The 25,828-nt window shown below is 39.2% G+C and overlaps 1 protein-coding gene across 1 annotated transcript in view; it reads left to right on the forward strand.

The window, feature by feature from the left end:
* Boll (boule RNA binding protein) overlaps positions 1–25,828 on the forward strand; it is a 66,736-nt gene that overhangs the window by 27,293 nt on the left and 13,615 nt on the right. Inside the window, exons 6-10 of the mRNA XM_075956336.1 lie at positions 1,346–1,473; positions 4,666–4,737; positions 10,328–10,375; positions 11,350–11,478; positions 14,210–14,305. Coding sequence (XP_075812451.1) covers positions 1,346–1,473; positions 4,666–4,737; positions 10,328–10,375; positions 11,350–11,478; positions 14,210–14,305 — 473 coding nt within the window. The remainder of the gene's footprint in view (positions 1–1,345; positions 1,474–4,665; positions 4,738–10,327; positions 10,376–11,349; positions 11,479–14,209; positions 14,306–25,828) is intronic.

Consider the following 25,828-nt stretch of genomic DNA (forward strand, 5'->3'; position numbering starts at 1 on the left):
TAAAGTGCCCCTGTAAGAACACCATGTTCAGCCTCTACCTTGTCTCCTGGAGTAACACCCCATATTCTAATGGAAAAGTATAGGATTAGCTTGCCCAAATGGTAGTATTAGCCTCTGTTCCAAGAATTATAGACTACAAAGCTATTTTTATTTTCTCTCCAAATAAAAATAAATACTAAAATTTATTTCTGCAATTATAAGAGACTCATATATTAGTTTTTTCTCAAATCCGTCATTTCTTTTTTTATTTCATTACCAACATATATTCCCAACAGTCCAGTCTACTTGCCTTCATCCTTGGGAAACCTCTCCTCGTGGGCCTTCTCTGTGCAGTCTGCTGCTGCCGCCTAATCATTCATAAAACAGCCAAAGCACACATGAGCTTACGCTACTTTATTTTCAGCACATTTTAACTATCTTCCCATTTCCTTTGTTTATGTGTGCACGTGTGCACAGGTGCTCATGTGGAGGTGAGACGGTGCCCTGCAGTATACTCTCCTGTTGCTCTCCGCCTTATTTTTGAGACAGAAGTGTCTCGCTGAACCTGGTATTCACTGACAGCTTTGGCTGTCTGCCTGTCTCCATCCCCTCCCCACCCACCCTCAAGACTAGGGTTACAGATGTATATTGCCATAAATGGCTTTTTATATAGGTGCTGGGGTCTGAACTCATCCCAGGTCGTCATGATCATGCTTCCCTGACCTTTATGTAGCTTTTAAAGTCTCAATGACAGAGTGTGTGTGTGTGTGTGTGTGTGTGTGTGTGTGTGTGTGTGTGTGTGTGTAAATCCTGAACTGAAAGAAGGGAGGTGGAGGTCCTAGACTAACTTCATCAAGGAGTATAGTCATGGTTATAATAGCAGAAGTTGTAACAAAAGGGAAAGCATAGATAAGAGTCATGAGTAAATGCTGCTATTAACCCAAAGAATGAGGAAAAGGAGCCCAGTCTTCCCCCGCTGCACTGTCTTCATCGTCTCTGGACTTTAAGAACAGGTCCAGCCAAGACCTCAGGAACTCTACTATAGCTTTCAGGCTCTCCACATAGTTAATATTTATAAAAATAATAACTTATTACTAACAATTAAATTGTTTCATTAGACTGGCATTAGAATTTGAAATGAAGGATTTTTCATATTTATTTACCTTGTTTGTTAATCCCTATAATCTATAACTCTGGGGTATTAAGTTATAAAATGGATTGTTCAAAGATACTAGAATACATAGCCTTTTAAAGTATTTTAGTTTTTACTGTAGCAATGTAGAAATCTTAAAATATTTTTCTGAAATGTATTAATAAATTTTGTGTTTATAAACTTAAAGACTTTGCTGTTTATTCTTTGTTTTAGGTTCCAGTATAATGCCTGCTGCTGGAACAATGTACCTGACCACGTCGACTGGATACCCTTACACTTACCACAACGGCGTGGCTTACTTCCATACTCCAGAGGTCACTTCTGTCCCACCGTCTTGGCCTGTAAGGAATTTTCATTTTAGAAGAGTTTCTACCAAATATGTTTAAAGACTTGTTTTTATTCTTATGTATTTGATTAATTTTTCATATTTATGTATTGTTTGTGTCAGCCAGTGGATGTCAGGGTACAGTTTTCTGGAGCTGGTTCTCTGCTTCCACCACATTGGCCTTGGGAGCCTTTATCCGCTGAACCATCTCTTTAGCCCTGATTCTGAGATAGTTAAAGCACAAACAAATACAAATATAGTTGTGCCCCTACTACCCAAATTTAACAAAATATTAATTTAAGTTCTTTCTAAAGAGGAAATAAAATACAGCAAATTTAGGTCGTTTCCTTATTTCCATACCTTTTATCCTTTCTTCAGAATATCTTCTTCATTTTCTATATTCTTATTACAAATAAATGTAGGGAGCTCCTTGGAGCGTTTTTAAACACTGTATCAGTAGTCTGCTTTTAACTTAAATATTATATTTTTGAGAGCTAAGCTGTTGACACTTTGTGGACAATACTATTTTAACCCTTTGAGGCTAGGTGGTTAAGAGCACAGACTGCTCTTCCAGAAGACCTGGGTTCAATTCCCAGAACCCATCTGGCAGCTCATAACTGTAACTCCAATTTGAAGGGACCCAATACACATAAAAAAGTAGCAAAACTATTTTAACCCTTATATATTTGTTCACTTACTTTAATATTTTATAGTATTCTATTTTTGGTATACTATCATTTTTATATTATTCTAGTCATAGATATTTTCAGTTTTTCTCACAATCAAGGCTATATGGAGCAGCCAGATCTTGTATGTATGTAAGCTCTTTTAGGACAGTGCTTTTCAAAGTTTTGTTTAGATCCCTCTAAACTGCTTTTGAAAAACTGAATTTATTCATTTATATTTGAAATTCAATCTAAGTTTGAATGGTATAGGTATGTCATGTATTTTACATTTGCCTTAACTATATCTTAATAATTTGTACTTGTATATTTGGCTTTATTTAATAACTGAAAATGCCTTCTCAACAGCTTAGTTAACTAAGCAACTAAATGGGACACTATAAGAATATTCTGACTTTATTGTTGAATTCAAACAGATAAAATAATATGTATCCCTGGGATAGTTACTTGTTTAAGATTGTTCCCTGAATGAAATAAGGTACTATTTTACCTTTCATTTTTGTTAAGCAGACTTTTGGCTTTGTTTTTCCTATTTTTTCATGGTGTTGCCTTGTTGAATTGTGTATTTCATGCCTGGATGGTGTTTGCACTCCAGAGAAAGCATTATAACAGTATCTACAGTGAGTAAGAGGCTTGCCTTTTAAGAAAGGATAGGCTACAGATGCATTCAGTCAATCGAGGGCTTCATGATCTGGATCCTTGTAGTCTTACTCATTGGTTATGCCCATATATCACTATAAAATGTTTGTGGTCCTCTTAATATTAAGTTAGAATATACACACAGAATCAGAGTTTCACACTGATAAAATATATGTGTCTTTTACTCCATGTTGACTCATAGCTTTCAAAAAAAAAGAAGTATTTTTATGCTTTATTCAAGCTCCAGTTTTTCCCGTGTGGACCAGCTGTTAAAAATAACCAGCTTTGGCTGTGTGGAGAGACCTTGTCTCAAAAAAAGCAAAAACCGGCTTTAGGTCACATCCAACGTGCTCACTTTCCAACCCATCCCATGAAGGATCAGCTTAACGGTGTGGCCTTTCCCGAGTGACCCCAGCCTTAGCTTTAGAAGACACTATGAACCAGAATTTTGAAGTCTTGGCATTATTTCCACTTGGGGCCGAATATTTCGCTATTGTAGAATATTATTCAGGGCATGCTAAAGTGGTTAAAAGCATCTCTGCCGTAATTATGGCAGTCAAGCGTGTCTTCTAGTATAGCAGATGTCGTAGGAGATGAAATCAATTATGGCTGACAGTATCCTCCTGTATTATCCTCTGTTCTGTTTGCTAAGAGTTTTCATCATAAAAAGGCAAATTTAAGTGCATTTGTCTGCTGAGATGGTCATTTTCCTCCTTTAACATATTAACAGTAAAATATACCATTACTTTCTAGCCTTATCTATACTATAGTTTTATTAGCATACCAATCTGAATTGTATAAATGCACAATATTTCTCTTGACTTTGGGATTATAGGCATCTAAACAAAATAATAGCATACTACATCCCAAATTAGAAATTAAATTTTAATCACTATCATCAATTTATTTTGCCTGATTGAACTATAATTTACCTGTCTTATTAATTACTTGGTCTTGAGTAATGTATTTGGAGGCTTACTCTATCTTTTTTTTTTTTTTGGTTTTTCGAGACAGGGTTTCTCTGTGACTTTGGAGCCTGTCCTGGAACTAGCTCTGTAGACCAAGCTGGTCTCAAACTCACAGAGATCCGCCTGCCTCAGCCTCCCGAGTGCTGGGATTAAAGGCGTACGCCACCACCGCCCGGCTACTCTATAATTTTGAATAATCAAAAAATACTTCGTTTTCCTCAAAAACAGACCTATCACAATTTTTGGATTATTAATTCACTTAATAATCCAAAATTAAATTTCTTAAACATGATTTCACTGTCTCAAATAGTGTTTTATTTAATTGGCTATATAATAATGGACTAGAATGCTGGTACTCAGTAACGGGAAGATCAATACGATCACTCATCTGACACTAACCACTAGTGTAAACAACCCACTTCTGGCTTCTCCAGGGAAATGATTTATATTGTCATCACCTTTGGAAGTGTTAAGTTTCAGACTTAAAGAAACATCACTGGTGTTCATTTTAATATTGCTATGGAAATGAAATCACATAGGAAAACTATTTTATTTTTTTAAACATTTATTTATTTATTATGTATACAATATTCTGTCTGTGTGCATGTCTGCAGGCCAGAAGGGGGCACCAGACCTCATTACAGATGGTTGTGAGCCACCATGTGGTTGCTGGGAATTGAACTCAGGACCTTTGGAAGAGCAGGCAATGCTCTCAACCACTGAGCCATCTCTCCAGCCCCAGGAAAACTATTTTAATAAATAGATTTAAATAAAGTTGATAATAATACCATAAGAGGAAGAAAATATAACATTTTAATCAATAACAAAAAGTTAACTGAACTTAGGTAATAATTGAAGATCAAATTTTACTGTAATTTGAAGAGCTCTTCCTAAAGTAAATTTTGTTTCCTCCCACAGTCACGGTCCATATCTAGTTCTCCCGTGATGGTAGCTCAGCCGGTTTATCAGCAACCTGCATATCACTACCAGGTAGGCACTGAGTTCACTAAAACCTCTGGGCTGAGGAGCCAGGGGAGATGGCTCCAGGGGAAAACACTTACTGCTCAAAGATGTAGGCATGTGGCTGTAACCCATGTGCAGAGACGGGCAGCAGCAGATCTCTGAGCTCACTTGCCAGCCAGCTGAACTGTTAGAGAGGCTGTCTCTAGGGATGGGAGGAGCAAGAGGATGATACCTGCACCAAGCAGCCCTGCCGTCTCCTTGTGTGCACACGCACATACACGTACACTCTGTGTGCTGAGGAAGATAGCTCCAGGTTGCTTAGCATGTAGGAGGGACGAGATTGGATCCCAAGCACAATGTTTTTAAGAGTCCAGTATTTTAAGTCCTTTCAGGTATTTCATGCTTTTCTTCTATACGCAAAAACTAATTCGGGAAAGAGAGTTAAGTCTTGAGAGAGGATGCAAACGTAATGAATTCAGTTCTCTGCTGTTTAAAATTTATTCTGAAATGCCTTTCATAGGCTGGGACGTAGCGCAGTGGGAGAATGCTTTTCACAGCATCTGGAGTACCCTGGGTTTCTTTTTCTTTAGCAGTAATTCATAAATCCAGGTACAGATGTTGTGCTTTTAATGTTACTTTGAATGTGTGACTGGTAGATTTAATCCAGTGTGTGTTGAAATAAGCAGTGTACTATGATGTGTTAACTGTTACGTTCACCTCCTTTAGCTAGCCAGCACTCATTCTTAGTTTTCATGGGAGATCAGCAATAAGAACTGTGGTGTAATGTCGGCTCATTTAATTTTTGGCAGGGTAAACAATGACTTCTAGACAAAATTCGGGTAACAACCTGCTTTTATAAATAAAGCATTAGTGAAATACAGCCTGATTTATTTATGTAACATCTGTGGTTGCCTTTGCTTTCAAAGGTTGTGTAGTTCTAACAGAGATCTTATGGCCTGCATTCACATTTTAAAACATTTATTCTAGCCTTTCTTTCAAAAGTTTTTGTCAGCCTATGATCTATAACATTTGCACATAAAATCAAATCTTAACACTTGTTAAGTAGTAGAAGAGCTTTCTGTTTTTGTCCCTGTTCTTTTCTTTTTTTACTTTAAAAATACACCCATATGAAATGTGGCAGGGTTAGAAGTGAAATTCAGTGGTAGAATTCTTCCTCAGCATGGGAAAGGCCGTGGATTTTATCACTAGCCATGTGGAAAGATGAGAAAGGAAAGAAAGGCAGGTGTTGTTGCCTAGTTCATAGAGTGATTACCTGGTTGTATCCTCAGTGCCGCCGAAATTGGAAGTGAAGGTGGAGACAGGAGGATCTATATAGACATTGGAGGCCAGTCTGAGTATATGACGTCCTATCTCCAAAAGAAAAACTGTGTTAGTGTTCTATAGTCCTTACTATTATGATTATATTATTCTATGTGTATGAGTGTTTTGCATGAAATTATGTGCACCATATGTGTGCAATGCCCTTGGAGGCAGAAGAGGAAATCAGATCCCCTAGAACTGGAGTTACAGACTGTGTGGTCCTGGAAACAGAGGCTGGGTCCTCTAGAAGAACAGTAAACACTGAGCCATCTCTCCATCCCACTAATGTTAGACTTCATTTTTGTATTTTTAATTAATCTTATTTTTAATTTTACTACACTAATAAACTAGGTATTTTCTCCACTTATGAAAAATAAAAGTAACTTAATGGCATTTATTTAAAATGTATTGACAGCATGATTTTTCCTAAGCCATAGGATTTCAGTTGAGACTAAAGACAGATCATTAGACACCACTCCAGTTAAAATGGATGGCCCAAGCCTGTGAAACTGCTTCCTAAACCCTTAGTCCATTGCCCCCCTAGCTCACGTGTCAGAGGAATGTGAGCCTAATGGAGATTTGTTACCATGCAATGGCAGAGCCACGTCTCTTCAGCCAAGTACGGAGGACCTCAGAGAATGACATGGGGAACTTAACCTGTCTGCTGAAGCTGGAGATGTTGGCACTTTGGGACCTGAGCTCCTACGAAACACCAAAAGAGCGTGTCGGCAGAGCCAGGGAAGAGACTGTAGTAGGTAGGCATCCGTTACAACAGAGGTTCGTGTTTCTTCAAAACAAGCTGTAACCTGTCGGAAGAAGTATGGATGACCTCAGCTAAGAATCTGTACAAAAGAATGTGACCCTACAATCAGAAGTTCCTAACAGGAGTATCATCAGAGACTCTAGTAGCACTCAATACCAGACAGCTGGTATTTGGAATCTGCCAAATTCCAAAGCAGTGATTTGCTCTCAGTAAAACCCAGGAACAAGGAAAAACAACGTAGTGCTTTTAAAGTATCAGACGTGAGAAAGAATAAAGTTGAATTTTGCAGCTCCTTTATTAATTATTGATATAGCTGTATTGTTAATAATAGCAATAAATATTAATTACTGACTTAGAAACTATAATTTAAGTTTATACACTGACTCTGACTTTGTTTGACACTAATTACAAGACTAAAGTGAGGACTGATGGTTTCCTCAGGCTCTGTTCTTCACACCAGATAACCCACGGATTAGTAATGAGGGTGCTGACCTCTGTCGTACTGTTCTTCACATTGTAGGCACTCACTCCATTTGTCTAACAAAGCCACGTGTTATTCAGGGACTTTCATCCTTTGTTTTTAAATGTCCTATATAGAACAGATTTCATTTCTCTTAGTCATCATTATAATATAATGGTGCAATCTTTCGGAAGTTAACGTGGTCAGCATTATACTTATTACAGTGATTAGGTTTAGAGAATAGATCTAAGGGTTTGTGATCTTATTCCCTCCTCTCTGTCTCTCTGCCGTCTCTCTCCCTCCTCTTCCCTCTCTCCTCCTCTCCTTGCCCCCCCTTCAGTAATGAAGACCTTATAAAATGAATAAAAGTAAAACACTTGATAATACAAGATCATTAACTTTATTTAGATCAAATTTGCATGCTATATTGCTCAGTCATTGAAAGTATACAATTGAGTAGTTTATACTAAATACAGAATTGACATATAGTCATACCAATATTATAGACTACTTATCACTCCCTTTTAAGAAAAACTGTAACCATTAGCAGACATACCTTTTTCTTCCTACCCAAACCCTAATCAAGCAGTATTTTTTTAACCTTTCTTAGACTTTACTACTCTGGGCATTTTTTCTTATAAAAAGAGCCATCCAACAGTTTTCCATGATTGAACTAATTCACTTAGCAAGTTTTTTCGGTGCTGTGGACCAGTGCTTCTTTCTGGAATAAAATCTCTCCTGTGTGGGTGTAACCACTGTTTATCCAGTCTCCAGATGATGGGCGTTTAAATTGTCTCTGCCTTTTTACTACTCTGAAGAACGCTTTAATGAAAATTGGTGTCAAGTCTGTTGTTGTTTCTCTGACTGTTGTAGATTTCAAAATGTAGACCAGGCTGGCCTTGAACTGACGGAGCTCCATCTGCTTCTGCCCTCCCGAGACCCAACTGCTGCTATTAAAGGCTGACCCACCATTCTCAGGTAGTGAGGTTTTTATGTGGATATATGTTTTCATTTCCCCTGGGGTGCGTTCGATAGGTCACATGATAATTCTGTGTGTTGACATTTTAAGGAAGGTCCGCAGTCTAAAGCACCGCACACACCATCTTCAGACTCCTACCAGCAGGCAGAAAGGCTGCAGTTGCTCCACCTCTGCAGTTTTGGTTGTAGCCAAAATGGGCACCAAATGGTATCACACTGGTGGTTTTGAGACATAGTTCTCTAAGGATTAGTGATAGCAGGCGTCTTTTCACTATTGACTATTGACATACACATAGGCTTTTGTGGAGGAAATTTTGTTCACATCATTTGTCTATTTTTAAGTTAGTTTCCTTCAGTTTTTATCAGCATTGTAGACATTTTTTTTTTTTTGTTTTTTCGAGACAGGGTTTCTCTGTGGTTTTGGAGCCTGTTCTGGAACAGCTCTTGTAGACCAGGCTGGTCTCGAACTCACAGAGATCCTCCTGCCTCTGCCTCCCGAGTGCTGGGATTAAAGGTGTGCGCCACCACCGCCCGGCTATTGTAGACATTCTTTATGGAGACTAAGATGGCATACTACTCCAGGCCTTACTAGCAGGTGCCAGAAATAAACCAGGAACAGCTGAGAACCAGCTGCCCTCTGGGTGATGGTGAGAAGATGCTGAGGTTTCAATGACGGCCAAAACCATGTTTTTAAAGGAAAAAACTTGGTCTTTTTCTTCTTTCTACCATTAAGAAAACAGCAAATAATCCTGGAAGCAATATAGAGGAAAGGAAGCTGTATTCACTGCTGATAGGGCTGTAAGTCAGTGTAACCACCATGGAAATCAGTATGGAACATCTTCTAAGATCAGAACTAACTTAAGACTCAGTTGTTCACACCTGTGTATGGGATCTACCTGGAAGTCAATCAGCAGATAAAGAAAAGTAGCATATATATACATGATAGCGTTTTACTCTGCTATAAAGAAGAATGAAATTATGTTATTTGCAGGATCTTAGATCGTGTTATGAAGTAATTCAGACCCACAGAAGCAAGTCAGAGAAAAGCATATCTTCTCTCTCATATGCTTAGAAACTGCAAAGTGTGGAAAAGAAGAAGGAAAAAGAATTGGATGAGATAGTAAGAGCATAAGGGTGATCATGATTAACGTACATCATATGCCTGTGTGGAAGTGTCGTAATGAAATACAAATAATTGTAGGTTGAGTATAGCAAGTCTGTGGTAAGATCAGTCTAGAGAAATAACCACCTCCTTTTCTCTAACTATGCACTCTTTCAAATGCAAAACTGATTCAAATCCCATCCCATTGCGTATCTCTTCCCATGCCTCCTTTATGGTAAACTGAAAAGCACAAAAAGGGATTTTTTTATTCCTATAGCCTTAAAAAAGGTTTGTATATTTTGGGGGGACTTAGAGTATGGCTCTTTTATGCTTGCAAAGTATTTGTTAGGCCTTGTGTTGAATCACCAGTATTGCACACAAAAAAAAATAAAGCTTTTTGTATAACCTTTCTTGATAAAATTTTCTTATAAAATTATGATTTATAGATATTTTCTCACCTCTTCTGGGTTAAATTTTACTTCGTTGATGGTGCTCTTTATAGCACTCAAAATTTTAGGAGTTTTAATGAAGTCCTGTTTATCCAGCTCTTGTTAGTATTGTTTCTTTGTTATGTGGCTGTGGGGGCATAGTTTGTTCATTTTGGGTGTTTTCTAGACAGGGTTTCTCTGTGTGTAGCTCTGGCTATCCTGAAACTAGCTCTGTAGACCAGGCTGGCCTCGAACTCAGAGATCCATCTGCCTCTGCCTCCTGAGTGCTGGGATTAAAGGCGTGCGCCACCACCATCCAGGTGTTCTGTATATTTTTAAAGCATAACTTTTACAACATTGCCGAATTCAAAGTCATGAAAATTTCTACCTTCATATTCTAATTTTTTCATTAGAACTCTATTATTTTAGCCTCCGTATTTAGAGCTCTAATCCATTTTGAGTTAACTTTTGTATATGTCTTGAAAATTCAGCTTCGTTCTTTTACATGGAAATGTCTAGTTAGCCTGTGTGTAACCTACTTGTGTGTTTGTTGTTTCTCCTTGTAGGCCCCGGCACAGTGTTTACCAGGGCAGTGGCAGTGGGGGGTTCCCCAGGTAAATGTCAACCTACAGTGTCTGATTTAAAGTCTTTCTTTTCACTGTACTTCAGTTAAAAAAACCTTTGAACACTAAAGTCATGATAAGTAGGCTTCTTCCCTTCCTCTTCTATTTCTAACCGTATTTCCTGTAACTGCGGGGCTCTCTGTCCTCCTTTGTAATGTGTAAGAAGTGACATTTCCTGCAGTTCCCTCAGAGCTTCCTCATTTGTAAGATGGATGTAGTGATGGTAGAGCCTTGTAAGTTTTCTTCCATGATGTTTGGGACGAAGAAATGAGATTATATTAGTGGGAAGCGTTTTATAAAGGTGTGATATATAAACAAAAAATAATCGTTACTTTCGTTATTTTTCTAGCTTCATTTCAGATTTTGCTTTAGTTTATCTCAGATAAAATAAATAAAAACGGGTTGAGTATTCATTATCTGAAACTATTGAGACCAAAACTGTTTTAATATTTTGGAATTTGGGAATATTTACATAGCTATTATTGGATGAACACTCCTAACCCAAAATCCTCTCTAAATTATGACACCTCAAAGGTGTTCAACCTGTACTCTTTTTTCCATTTTTTTCTTAGAGATTCTATACTACCAAAAAAAATTATCTAGTGGCATTTTCTTACAGCTAGTCCAAAAATTGACAGTAGGCATTACACCAAATTAAATATGATAGGCCATATTACTATAACTTTTAGTGACAGTAGTATATCTATAATTATCTGTTTGTATATGAGACTCTGAGGCACAATAAACATTCAGTACTTGCCATTAATAAAGTTACTTAATAACACCTATATACCTGAAATATATGAGAACTCTGATTTCCTAGTCTGTTTCTAAGATAATTCTATACTATCCTTGAAAAATAATTTTCGAAAAATATGCAACAAATTTTTTTTTATTTTAGGGTAAGTCTTTTTGGCTTAGCACACTGTTCGTATTTGAATAACGAGGACCGTTTTGTGTTTTAGTCCCCTGCCTCTTCTGCTCCATTCTTATATCTGCAGCCATCTGAAGTTATTTATCAGCCGGTAGAAATCGCACAAGATGGTGGCTGTGTCCCTCCTGCACTGTCCCTGATGGAAGCTTCCGTCCCAGAGGTACACACTCATCTTTTCCTTTGTTGGTCGTTTGCTCAGTGCTAGCAATTGAACCCAGGGCCTTGTGGGCTCTAGGAAAATGCGCTTAGCTGAGGACATGCCCAGCTGTGTCGGAAAGTGAGTGAGTGGTGTAGAGCCGCCTGTATTGACGTTTAGTTCTCTTTATTCGTTGAAGAGCGTCATGAAAACTGCTGATTTTGTGTTCTCCCTGATTTACTTGTGTCTGCCACTTTTATTCTAAGAGTGTCACTTCGTCTCAGAGTTTTCAGTCATGCCCCTGAATCACTTTCCCAGTGTCTTCTTATTTGCTTGTCAGTCCATCTGTGTTGTTGCTAATAATTTGTCAGTTAAAAGCATATAATCTTTAAGCCAATGAAAGATTTAAAATTTTTTCTATAATAATATAAACAATTTATTACATAGGTAATTGATAATGAATTTTCAAAATTTTGTTTTTTGTTGGGTTTTTTGGTTTGTTTGGTTTTTGGCTTTTTTGCCTTCTGGTTTGCCTAGAGGTGGGAGTAAAGTAAGAATCCTTTCACAGTAGATATTTCACCAGAGCCTCCTTAAGGGCTCTGACCACACTCAGGACTGCTGTGAGACCCCATCTGACCTGTGAAGTTCCCTAAAGCTGCTGCTGTGACTGTGTCTGTCACTAGCACTTCCCACACTTCACAGTGCCTGTCTGTTTCCAACAGAATGTAGACTCTTACTGATACATAATTTAATATATAGACTGTAATGGTTTGTAGTTTGAGTTTTTCACACAATTAAAACCTGCAGGGCTTTTGTTGTGAATTTTATGATCAGGTGTCCTAAAAAAATAAAAACAAGTATGTTAACATTTAATCACTTATTTCAATCACCATCAGATTTCTACCATGACTTTATTACTTACTGCAGATTTCCCCCATCTCAGTCTTAAAGTAAATCTGTACTTTCTCTTCCATGGAAGTTGAAACCAATTCACAGAAACTAGCTTAGCCTCCAGCTCCCAGCATACAAATTTAAATAGGTCCTAATCCAGCCTTGCAGTTTTTATATTTATTTGATAACTTGTTCTTGCCCAAAGTTGTTCGTATCTGTTGTGCTCTGGAAGCCTTCACAGGGCATCCTGTGGTCCATTCTTCCTCTCAGGGGTCTCAGGGCATCATGTGGTCCATTCTTCCTTCTTGTACTGGAGTCAGTCTCTCCATTGGTTCAGAGCTTCACCGCTTTACTGTGATTGTTAAGGGAATTATTTAACTTTCACGATCTTGTTCTCATAATGAGTTTATTCGTGGAAGTGAAGGCAGCAAGAAACCATATTGCAGTTTTAAAGATTAAAGCCGTTTGATACAAAATTCTTTGACTATCTGTAGCACCTTTGAGAGTAGCTATTATCTTTTTACATTCGTCCCCAGATCCCCTAATTCTCTTCTAGCTTTCAAAACTAAGATTCTTGAAAAGATAGGCTGTATTCAATATTTATAATTCAGCTCCATTTTATTCCACACTGTGAGGTCTGCTTCATTATCTTGCTGCATACGCTGCCTTTAAGAAGGCTCCTTAGTGACGTCCCAGTCACTAAACTCCTTCCTTCCTTTATAGTCTTACTTAACCTTTCCCAAACACCATTCGGATTCCGTGATCTGTGACACCTGTTTACACAGCACTGCCCTCTCGTGGAATTCCTTTTCCAGCTTTTCTTTCCCTTTGGAAACTGGCTTTTGCTCCCCATCATTTCATGTTTGGTTCTCCATTCTTTCACCCTTCATACTCAGTCTGCTGTTATCCAGGCCATATCTCTAATGTCAGCATCAGGACCCGAGATAATAGTCACTGTCTGCCTATAGCAGTTGAGCCCCGGAAGGGAAGAAGAGCAAATAGAGATGCACTGTGAGTGTAAACTAGACATCAGGTTTTAAAGACACGGTGTTAAAATGTTTACAAATTCAGTGATTGAATAATTAGTATATTTTAGATAATATTTTTAATCTGTTGATTTAAATAAACCTACTTCATTATCCATTCATCTGTTGGTTGATAACCAGGCTGATTCATTTCTTTTCTACTCTGAGTAGACCAACAATAAAATGTTTATGCAATTATTTCTGTGTATGATATAGACTCTCTTTGCTACATGTCCGGGGTTGGCGTAGCTAAGTCTTATAGTACTTCTGGTTTTATTTTTTGGGAAACCTTTATACTGGTTTACACAGTGATAGTTTACACTACCACCAACAGTACAAGGTCCCTCTCTCCCCACACCCTCACCTGCGCTGATTACCGTTTAAGTATACTTTTACATTATTTGCCCTCTGTTTATTGCTCTCCTGTTAGTACATCATGTTCTATCCCGCCTATCAAACAACCTAAGTAGGCCTCCCAAAAGAGGTGTCTTACTTAGGTTGTCCCTCACTGTGTCCCCAGGTCTTTAAATCAGACATCAGTGCCACTGGGAAATATTTCATGACCATCCTCCCCAATTTTCATAAGCATAATTTTTTAGTACTTTTTGAGTGTTCATTATTCCCCATGCATCATACACATGACTCACAGGACACGGGATGATTTAGAGTAGTGTCTGTTTCTTCATCAGACTGTAAGTTCATTAAACATAGTGAATGGGTTTTTGTATGTGCCAAAAGGTGTTTCACATAGAAAGTACTGAATGAATACTTTAATAGATGAAAGTAATACTTGTTTTTGTCTCTCCTCTCCTCGCATTTCCTCACTGCCTCTGTAACAGCCATACTCTGACCACGGAGTCCAAGCAGCATACCACCAGGTCTATGCTTCCAGCGCCATTATGCCTGCACCTGTGATGCAGCCTGAGCCTATTAAAGTAAGGAGTTCATTTTGAGTTTTTTTCAGTTTTCTGCCATTATGCTCTGGGCATTTTTTTATCCCAACTCTGATCTAAAAAGTACAGAATTAGTGAATCATTTTATATGGAGGAAATAAATTCTAAATTAACTATAATTCCTATTAACTAACTTTGAAATGTTACAAATCATTCATGGTCAAAATGTTTTATTTGTTGTGATACAGAGATACATAAACTTAAGTGTATCCTTTTAACTATTTTAAGTGTCTTTAATTATATTCACAGCACTTCCAACCTTGTCCATTACCACCAATAGAAACTCTCTTTTCATTACACAATCAGTCCTCCTTCCTTTTGTCCTCTCTCTGAAGTCCCTGGTAACCTTTAGTAATTTTCATGTTCTGGATATGGCATATGGGGTCATGTGTCAGTGATACAAAGTCTTTCTGGATACGGCACGTGGGGTCACGTGTGAATTACACATAGTCTTTCTGGATATGACCCATGGGGTCATGTGTGAATATACAGTCTTTCTGGATACGGCATGTGGGGTCATGTGAGAATATATAGTCTTTCTGGATACTGCACGTGGGGTCACGTGTGAATATACAGTCTTTTTGGATACGGCACGTGGGGTCACGTGTGAATATATAGTCTTTCTGGATACAGCACGTGGGGTCACGTGTGGATATACATAGTCTTGTAGGGAGATGGACCAGCTAGCCGTCCCACTTTACGTTTAAGAACATACTTGTGTTCTCTGATTCAGAGTCAGGCAGAGACTAGTACAGCACTCAGTTGTAGCTGATCCAGTTAGGTTCATGTGTACATTCTCTGTATTTTGATTGTCAGCTATGAAGCAAGAGGTTCTCTTCCTTTGTCACTGGGTTTCTTAGTGGGGCTCAGGATCATCATGTCAGGGAAATGGACTTCGTCATAGTGAAGAATTTCAGATTGATGAACTAACTGTTTTGGGGGTTATACGAATTTTTTGTCCATTTTATTTAGTGGAATAAGGAAGTATACTCTGCAGTAAATGAAAGAAAATAGCTCTTTTGTACTCATATTTATGACTTTGATTCATCAAATGTGTTGACTGCCATATCAAAGAGCCTGTCTGTCCCTTCATGCCCCAGCCCTGTCCCTGCCCAGTAACCACAGCGGCCATGACTGTGCACTTGGTTTCCTGTGCATTAGACTGTAATGTGAAAGAAGTCCCCAGTCTGCCCCACCTCTAGAGGCCTCATACTCAGTATTGTCAGAAAATATAGAGCAGACTTCCCCGTATGTTACCATCACCAGTTGCTGGTGTATGTGCACGATGGATTGGAGATATCTGTCCAGGAGGAAGGAAGAAGGGGGAGTCAGAATGATCAAAATTATGGCTTAAATAATTCAGACGGGGGACAGATAGCTAGTGGTGCTAATAATATTCACCTCAAGTGTGATTTTCCCTTGAAGAGTTGTCTTCAGTCTCTACGTGGGTAATGTCCGAAACTATAAATTTAGTTATACAAGAATTACTCTTGTTGAACATTGAAAAAATAAATAAATTTTCAAATGTAAAATCATAATGCAGGACTACTGTATAAGAAGTTTCATGCTGGGGCTGGAGAGATGGCTCAGTGGTTAAGAGCATTGTTTGCTCTTCCAAAGGTCCTGAGTTCAATTCCCGCAACCACATGGTGGCTCACAACCATCTGTAATGGGGTCTGGTGCCCTCTTCTGGCCTGCAGACATACACACAGACAGAATATTGTATGCATAATAAATAAATAAGTAAATAAATAAATAAATAAATAAAAGAAGTTTAATGCTTCCTTTTTGTGTTTCAGTAAAAGGTAGAGTTTGCAATGTGTTTCATACCCAGATTTTTGGTGCTGCCAGTCACTGATCTCATGGCCTCATACATTTTGGCAAGTACTCTACCACCAAAGTACTATAGCTAGAAATTTTAGGTGGAGTCCTCTATGCATTAGATAATTAATTGTCCTTCAATGATTTGGTGTCTCTCAGTAGAAAACTGTGTCTGTCTCTGGACAGAAACTCCACTTGTGCTTCCATAGTTGTGTAGAACTTCATTGTGCTTCACTGTGCAGACTCTATAGTTGTGTAGAACTTCATTGTGCTTCACTGTGCAGACTCTATAGTTGTGTAGAACTTCATTGCGCTTCACTGTGCAGACTCTACAGAAGATTGTCCACTTTTGTTTGGACCTTGTTTGTATTACAGACATAGAAATCTCAATATACAAATGTTACGTTATTAGAAACACCTCTTTTATAAAACACACTGAACCAAATTGACAGTTAAACCTGCACAGTTGATCAGTGGGTACTGTGCTAATGTAATTTCTATTGCTAGGGTAAAATACCCTGGTAAAGAGGAACTCTAAAGAGAAATTGGTTTATTGGGCTTACAATTCCAGCTTATAGCCATCACTGCAGGAACTCCAGCAGCTTGTCAGATCATACCCCCAGTTAGAAACACAGAGAGAATAAATACAGCCTTGCATGCTGTTTCCTTAGTACCCCTGCCCAGGGAATGATGCAGCCCAGAGTAGGCTGGATAAGTTAGCAATCACAATTCCCACAAACATGTCTGAAGGCCAGCCTGATCTAGGCTATCTCCGACTGAGAATCCCTTCTCAGCAACTTAAGATATGTGAAGCTGACATGTAAAACCATCCACAGGTACTAAGTCATACTTGGGAATGAAAGTTCTGATGGACCATTGCACAGGGGGTAACTGTGGGTCACAGAGGAATATGCTATTTTTTTAAGTTAGAGGAAAAAGCTTTATATACTTTTACCATTTTTAAAAGGGGGGAAATGTGGACTACAGAGAGAGAGGTGGTTGAGGGCACATACCGCTCTCACAGAGGATCCCATTTCCATTTCCAGTACCCACGTTGGGTGGCTCTTTGGGAAGAGTATAATGTGGGAGTAAATTGGAGTAGAATTTGACTGCCACAAATGTTTCCCTCTGTCTTGGAATAGCCACACACCTAAAAACTGCTGTACCACTATGTTCTTCCCTTTATCTCCTATACTGCCTTTATTATTTCTTCTACGTCAGTTTAGAGGCTAAAGTTGACTTCTATTCAGCTGCTCCTGAGCATAGAGGACGACAATAAAGTGTTATGCTAGAGACACAAATTGGAGGAAAACTGTCGTCTGTAGCTTCTTCTGAGACAAGAAGAGTGTAAAAATGACATGTGCCTCCCAGGTCAGACAGTGCTCCTTCAGTCATGAGCAACTGTGTAGTTAACACTAGAAATGCTGGATTCCATGTGCATAACAGTTCCTTGTTTATGAACACCTAAGACAGTAAAGAGGATCATAGTCTTCAGAAACCAGTATATCCCAATTGTCAACTGGAAGTAAATAAAAAAATATTTTTGTTGCTTACACATAACATAGTAAAGGCAGTGGTGCATAGCTGCTCCTCAATTTGCAAAGTTGTATCCGAAGATGAAAATATATGGGTTGGAGTGGTAGTGAGCAGTTACAAGCACTTGCTGCTCTTGCAGAGGACCCGAGGGTTTGGTTGCCAGCACTCACATGGTGGCTCACAACCATCTACAGCTCCAGTCCCAGGGAATCTGACACCTTTTCCTGACCACTGTGGGCACCGGGTGTACATATATATACATACATACAGAACACTCATACAAATAAAATAAAACATAAATATTTTGAAAAGTAACAATCAAATGTAAATCAGAATTCTATTTAATTCACCTCACCTATCAAATCTCATAGCAGAGCATGAGTGGCGTCTTGTGATTGCGTGGCTTACAGGCAGGTGTGCCCAGCGTTACGGATATCATGCCACATACTGAGTCCAGGAAAAATCAAAGTTCCAAACTAGAACTATGACCTTTGCACCATCTCAGATCAAAATATCCTCAGTCAAAGCACTGTAGCTTGGGTTCTGTCAGTATATACCAGCTTCCTCAGACGCTCTAAAATAACTGGGGAAGTAAACATTTAATTACATGCAGAATTTGCTTGCTGCCGTTAAGATAATGTGTAGTTTCTCATTTTGTTGTCTTTGCTCTTCCTAACATGTTGAAATTAAATCTAAGATGGCTCCACCTGAACTTTAGATCCCTTGTTATATTTTGAAATATTAATGGTGATGAACTTAAAAAAAAAAATAAGACCTATATACTGTCTTCAAATATCTTTGTAGCAAGAAGGAATGCCATATTGATTTTGATGATATCAATACTCCAATTACTTACATTTAATCTCTGAGTTCAAGGAAAATAACTACCAAGATTCTACATTGAGGTTTTTTATATTATTTTTCCATGTATGGGTGTTTTGCCTGCATGTATGTATGTGCACCAGTTGTGTGCCTGGTGCCTCAAAGGTCAGAAGAGGGCATTGGATCCCTGGATCAGATGGTTGTGAACCACCATGTGGGTGCTGGGGATTGATTAAATCCAGGTCCTCTGCAAGAGCAACAAGTGCTCTTAACCACTGAACCAACTCTCTAGCCTTGTACATTGAGTTTTATTGTGGTTGAAAGACATACACAGTCCTCAAGAGTCTGCAAACAGAGTGCATGGCAGCTTACTCTGCTTCCCTTATAGTCTCTGTATGGTATAGTCTCAGACTTTTCATGTGACCAATGATTGCAAAGAACAATTTGATTTTTAACAACAAAAAGAAAACTTTATTTTTGGCTTGATATAAGTTTCAGAGGTTTCTATCCATAATCTTGGCTCCACTGATTCTAAACCAATACTGAGGGAGATATCACAGTGTACCAGAAATGGAGAATACAATAAAGAGCACCGAGACTGTGTCACCGAGACCGCGGTGATCTAGTCCTTCTAGCCTGACCTTACCTGCTAAAATAGTGCCACTACTAAGAACCAAACTTTCCAGAATGTGCCTGCGTGGGACATTTCCTATTCAAACTGTACGGTTTTGCCCCTGGACTCCAAAGACCACCTCTGTTTGATAACACAAACTGTTTTATCTAAAACACAAAAGTGTGTTTAGTCCATCTCTAAGAATTTCCATAACCTTAACACTTGCAACATTGTCCAGAACTTAGGTCAACAGTCTCTTCTGATACTCCAGGCAGTCAGTTGGTAGCGTGCCTGCGTGTGGTGGACATGCGTAGCATCTAACAGCGGTGAACTCCACTTCTCTGGGACTAGTCTCTTCTGGGTCATACTTTTTGTCAGTATGGGGAAATATCCTCCACGTAGATGGAGGAAGGACATATTCAGCCTGCCTCTGTTGTTCCTGCACAGACCGTTCACCTCATGGTGAATGGGAACAGAAAACGAGAAAGGGGGCCCTGTGACAAAATGTACCCTAAGAATCCCTAGTAACCTAACCTCTTTTCAACCAGGCATCACCTTCCAAAGTTTGCACAGCTTCCCAAAATAGTGCCACAAACTGGAGACCTTCAACAGAAAGCCTGAGAGGGAAGAGAGCTCATATCCAAACTATAGCATAATCTTAGGTATTTCCTTAATGTTTTTAAAAATACTCTGAGAATAATCTGACAGCCTCAGTGGACTGCTGAAAGAGCACATGACGCGGATGCATGGACATAGGTAAACACCTCCGCCGCTGTCTCTAGTCCCTGCGCTGGAGAAGTCGTAGGGCTGTCCCTGTCTGAGGAAATGGACTTCTGCATTACAGTCACGTTGCTTTACTTGTGACAAACACTTATAAGAATTTCTTTAATTACATCTAATCCTCTTTTTGTTGTTGTTTGTTGTTGTTCACGGTGCTGGGGACCAAAACTAGGACCTTGAGCTTGCTGGACAAGTATTTGACCCCAGCCAGGCGGTGGTGGCGCACGCCTTTAATCCCAGCACTTGGGAGGCAGAGGCAGGTGGATCTCTGTGAGTTCGAGACCAGCCTGGTCTACAAGAGCTAGTTCCAGGACAGGCTCCAAAACCACAGAGAAACCCTGTCTCGAAAAACCAAAAAAAAAAAAAAAAAGTATTTGACCCCTTAGCTGAGGCCTGGGCTTCTTCGTCTTCTGCATTCTAAGCTAATACTTTGATCCTTCACAGTGCACAGGGGAAGTTATTCAAACAATGGAAGCAATGATAGAGGCCAATGATGAGAAAGAATAGCAAACACATGTGAACAGTGGTTCTCTGTGGTGAATAAGGGCAGAGTCCACAACAGACACTCCAGCAAATGGAGCTTTCTGTGTTCAACAGTAATCGTTACAGTTAACAAGTCAAATTTGGTGTCTGGTATGTGATGGCAATTGGCTTGTAGTCCCAGGACTCAGGCTAAGGCAGGAGGATTGTGTGCTCAGCATTCACCCAAGCTACATAACTACAGTGTCTCAAAGATATGCTTGATAATATTAGAAAGAATGAAATCCTGTTACTTGTGATATGTGTGAAACCTAAAAATAGCTATGTGAAGTAACCCAGGCTCAAACCTGAGGACAGCATGGTGTCACTCTGGGGAGCTAAGAAGGCAGAGTGGTGGTCACCAGCCTTGGGCTAAGTGGGTTAAGGAGTTGTTAATGGTACCCGGTGATGGCAGGAGAGAGACTACTGTACATGACAGTCACGGACTATACACTCAAGAAGCTAAAAGTCAATATTTTGAAAGTTTTTATCACAAAGAAATGTTAACCTTAGAGAAGATAAATGTGCTCAAACTAACTTAAACATTACACAGTGCATGAAAAATCACAAGAGATTAATACATATAATTTTCATTGTTCATGTGATGTTTAAAAATAAATTTTATTTTGGTTGTGAACCTAGCCTTTCTCTTCAGTCATCTCTTCAGCCCAAAAATACATTTTAAAAATGTAGTACTTCATAGGAATCTCATGCTTTTGAAATTTTAGATTTTTTGATCCATCTTTATATAGTAAGTCATAAGATACAAGCTTAACTTAGAATGTACACAAGAATTGATCTTATATGACTAAGTATATATCTAGGTACCTCTGGGGTTTTTTGTCTCAAAGCACTGTTTTTAATAACTTTTTCATTTCCCGGGATTTCTAGTAAACTAATCTCTGACATTGACTTTAATCAAGGGACATAACAGTTTTTATGATCAGTACTTATTTCCTCAACTCAGAGCTTCCTTAGTTCAGTCTTCTCTGACAGCTGTACCATAAGCTGGGCGGCTTAAGCAACATGTGTTGATTTCTCAGTTTTGGAAGCTGGGAAATGCAGGGCCTGACATGCAAATGTCTGTCTTCCCATTGTACCCTTACACAGTGGTTCCCAACCTTCCTATGCTGTGACACCTTGATACAGCCATGCTGTGGTGACCCAACCATAAAATTACTTCATGGCTACTTTATAATGGTAACTTTGCTACTGTTCTGAATCGCAATATAAATATCTGATATGCTGAATATCCATAATGCAGGATAACCGATATGCGGGATATCTTATATTCAGAATATCTGATACGTGGGATATCCGATGTGCGGGATATCTGACATGCCACTTCCAAAGGGTCACAACCCACAGGATAGAAGAACGGAGAGAATGAAAGCAAGCTCCCTTTTATTCTTGTTTTACATTTTTACATTTATTTGTTTATAATGCACGAGCATGTGTGGGCGCACACCTTTTAGATCTAGAAGGAAGACCATGCACTACTTTTCTTTTAGATCTCAGAAGGAAGACCATGCACTACTTTCTTTGTGTCTAGGCTATCTTTCTCAACATGATGAGTTCCAAGTTCCACACACATTGCTAATAACAGGATTTTATTATTTTAAAAGTACTTTTAATACTTCCAAGAATGTTTTTGAGACAGTATCTAATTATGTAGCTCAAGCTAGTCTTGAGCCTGCAGTGGTACACACATTTTTATTGTTATCTTTGACTACTTTATAAGAGCACACTAAATCTTACTCCTGTCTAACTATAACTAAGCCCCCACTGACCAGAACCTCTCTATCCGTCCTTCTCCTGCTGTCGCTGTGACCAAGGAATCTTTAGGAGAAAGCATTTAACTGGGGGCTTGCTTACACTTTCAGAGTCTGTGGTCATCATGGCAGGGAGCACAGCAGCAGGCAGGAGTGGGGTGGAGCAGCTCCTGGGAGCTGACGTCCTCACTCACTCACTGGAGGCCAGATCTTACATATGAGCCATGAGAAAGATCACACCAACTCTTCCAAGTTCTACCCGCAACTCCTGTGGGACTTGGCCTGTAGAATATCAATGTATGACCTTTGGATTAACACACTGTCAGGATAATTCTTCTTCTTCAAGCCTAATATGAAGTAGGTATTGAGTGTATTTCTGGGTTTTGCTAATCTATTTTTAGTTTAATGTGGATTATTGGATCAAACACCTATGGGCTATTCTAATACTGGATGTACTATAAATTCTTACTATCCAGAATAACTGTCTGAGGTGGAAGAGCAGTAAAAATTAAAATTAGTTATTAGTTAGATACAACTGAAAGCAGTCATATTAAGTGAATTGGGCAATTTTAGAAAGACAGATACTTTGTCTTCTCTCATTTGTAGTTCCTAGATTTTATGCAGATACATAAAAGCATGTATGTTTGTATGATATAAAATGAAAATAGACCTGTTTAAACAGATGGGACTAACATTAGAGTGGAGGGTTGAGAATTAAAGAAGAAATGGGGCTATAAGTGGGAATATGTTCAACATATATATACATATATACATACAGATGCAAAAAGTTAAGTAAAAGAAATTCTTGTTAACCACTGTGGAGGATTATATATGAGCTGATGAGACAGTCTAATTTTTAAGAACCTTTCGGAGGATATCTACCTATCATATAGTACATCTGTTTTTCATATGAAATTATATGCTTCCATTTTTGGTCTGAGCATTTTCTATGCATTCTGACTCTATCGTTCCTTCTAATTGGACGTTCTCTTTTTTGTTTGCTACCCTTAAAACCCAGACCACGTGAATGAGCCCCTTACCTTTCATAGCATAAGATTGAGTTTATGAAACCATAATCCCTTACAGAATATTTTTCTAAACATTTTTTTAAATGTCTTCCTCGACTTTGAAGATGAGAGTAAGCAGTGGGATTTTATATTATATCACATACTTCACTAACTTTTTAACTTTACCTGCCTTGGAAAAGCATGTAGATGGAAGGTGAGGCTTTTCTTTCATTCCAAATGGACATCTCATTTAGTATTGTCAGATCCCAGGAAATGCCTCAAACCCCAGATAGTAGCAAATGCTATGTATACACAAACACTAATCTGATAACACAACTAATATATAGCTCAGTAGTGGGTGAATATGATGGGCAAGGGGGTAATCACACCCAGAACATGTTGGGATCAGACGAATAAGCAATTTAAAACAGTCCAATTGTTTATTTCTTGATTTTTTTCCATTAGTGACTTTTGGGCCACTGTAAACTACATGTAATAAAAACCTTTCAAAGGGGGACTTGCGATGAGGTGAAATGTCAGTGTGCCCCTGTGTTGGTTACCTGTCTCGTTACTGCAACAAAGTACCTGAGAAAGCTTGTCAAGGAAGAAGGGCTTTATTTTGGTTCACTGTTGAGAGTTCATCACTGCAGATTCCATGGTGACGTAACAGCCAGAGCTTGAAGCATACACAGTCAGAATGGGGCTTCCTTCTGTTTTATTCAGTCCAGGACTATAACCCCAGGAATGGGCCACCCAAACTGCCTGCTATTATTCTAATCTAGATGGCCCAAGACAAATCCCAGCAGAAGCTCACTCCCAGACCCTGTGAAAGTGACAATATAACCATAACAGATCAATCTCTTGTCACCTTCACGGCTGCCCTGCTTGGGTGTTTTTCATCATCTTGACACACGCTAGTATTTTCTGAAGAAAGCACAACAGAGAAAATGCCTCCATAGAGTGGCCTATATCTAGTCAAGCCTGTGGGAGTTTCCTAATTAGGGGTTGAAAGAGAGTGGCCTGTAGGCACGCCTGTGGTACATTTTCTTAATTAGTGGTTGGTGTGGAGGGTATAGCCCATTGTAGGTGGTGCCTTGGGCTGTATTAGAAAGTGGTCTTTGGTTGTGAAAGAAAGCAAGCTAAGCAAGCCATGAGGAGGGAGACAGCAAAGTATCCCTCAAGGGCCTCTGCGTCAGCTCCTGCCTCCCAAATCCCCGCCCTGCTGGAGTGGGACCTGAGAGTTATAGGCAGAAATAAATCTCTTTGCTCCTGGTGTTTTGTCACAGCTGTCGAGACAACTACCAAGCATATATCACTTTTAAACCAAGTCTTCCACTCATCCGCATAGACTAGTGCCCATCTCATAATGCAAAACGTATTCGCTCCGACTTCAGAAATCCCCGTAGTCTTTAACAGTTCCAAAACTGATATCCAGTTGAAGAACAGAGTCTCTTCTGAGACTCAGACAATCTCATTTTTTAACTTCATTCAAATAGTAAGTTACATACTTCCAGTATTCAATGATATAGAGTAAATAAATATTCCCATCCCAAAAGAGAAGAATGAGGATATAGCAAAGGAAAGATCAGATCAAAGCAAAACCAAAAAGCTAAGCAGGTAAAACACCAAATCCTTAAGCTCCATGTTCATCATCTGGAGTTCCTGAAATTGTGTGGACTCCAAGTTCCATCAATAGGCCTTTCCTGCCACTCCCGCTCAGCTGACTGCAGCACATGGGACCATGCTCTTGGGCTGGCTCTATTTACTGTCTCTGGCTTTCTTTGGTAGACATCCTATGGTCCTTGTATCTCCAACACCCTAGAATCTACATCGCAACTTGAACTTTACCTTCACAGTTCCACATAGCAGCTTAACAGTCTCTTTGCAAGAACTCCGACCTTGCACACGGTGCCTGGCCTTAGTGGCACTCAGAAACTAGGGAACAAAACCCTGTAACCTCTCCCCTGAATCTTAAATCTTTTCATTCCTGCAAAAACCAATGCCACAAAATAATGCCAGCTCCAGCTGCCAGATTGGGTTGGAACCCAGCACCCTTGGCTTACGGCTGTAGCAGTGGCTGTGTGCCTGGTGGATGAGTCTGCAGAATCAGTTTTTTGTTGTGGTTGTCTGTCTGAAGTAGGGATCTTCTGCGGCACTCTCTGTTCAGGTTTCTCCTCTCTGATAGTTTGTGTTCTCACGTTTCATTTGATGAATGCAGTCTTGCCTTCAACTCTCTTGTCCTATTGAGGAATAATGTTTCTGTTTAAAAATTATAGATGTTTTCTCCTCTGCATTCTCCAAGTCCACATTTTTAAACTTGCTCACACAAGTTCATTTTTTAAGTTTTTTTTACTGTCTCACTACAGATATGAATAAGAGCATTGAAAAGTAGCCATGTCACAGGCTGAACAATGCATAAACTCACCTCTCTGTCTGACGTGAAGTAGATGTGAAACTGTCCAGGTGGTGAAAGGGGAGGGCAAAATGTGTTCAGTGTGTATTGTACACTTGTGTGGACACCATACCTTCATGTACAGTGAATATGCACAATGAAAACAGTGTTCCATTGAAAGAAAATCAGAAGGCAGCTTGCCCATAGGAAGACCAAACTGCGTGTTAAGCAAAATGGTGAACT

Source organism: Microtus pennsylvanicus, chromosome 22 (genome assembly GCF_037038515.1).
Source record: "Microtus pennsylvanicus isolate mMicPen1 chromosome 22, mMicPen1.hap1, whole genome shotgun sequence".
NCBI lineage: Eukaryota > Metazoa > Chordata > Mammalia > Rodentia > Cricetidae > Microtus > Microtus pennsylvanicus.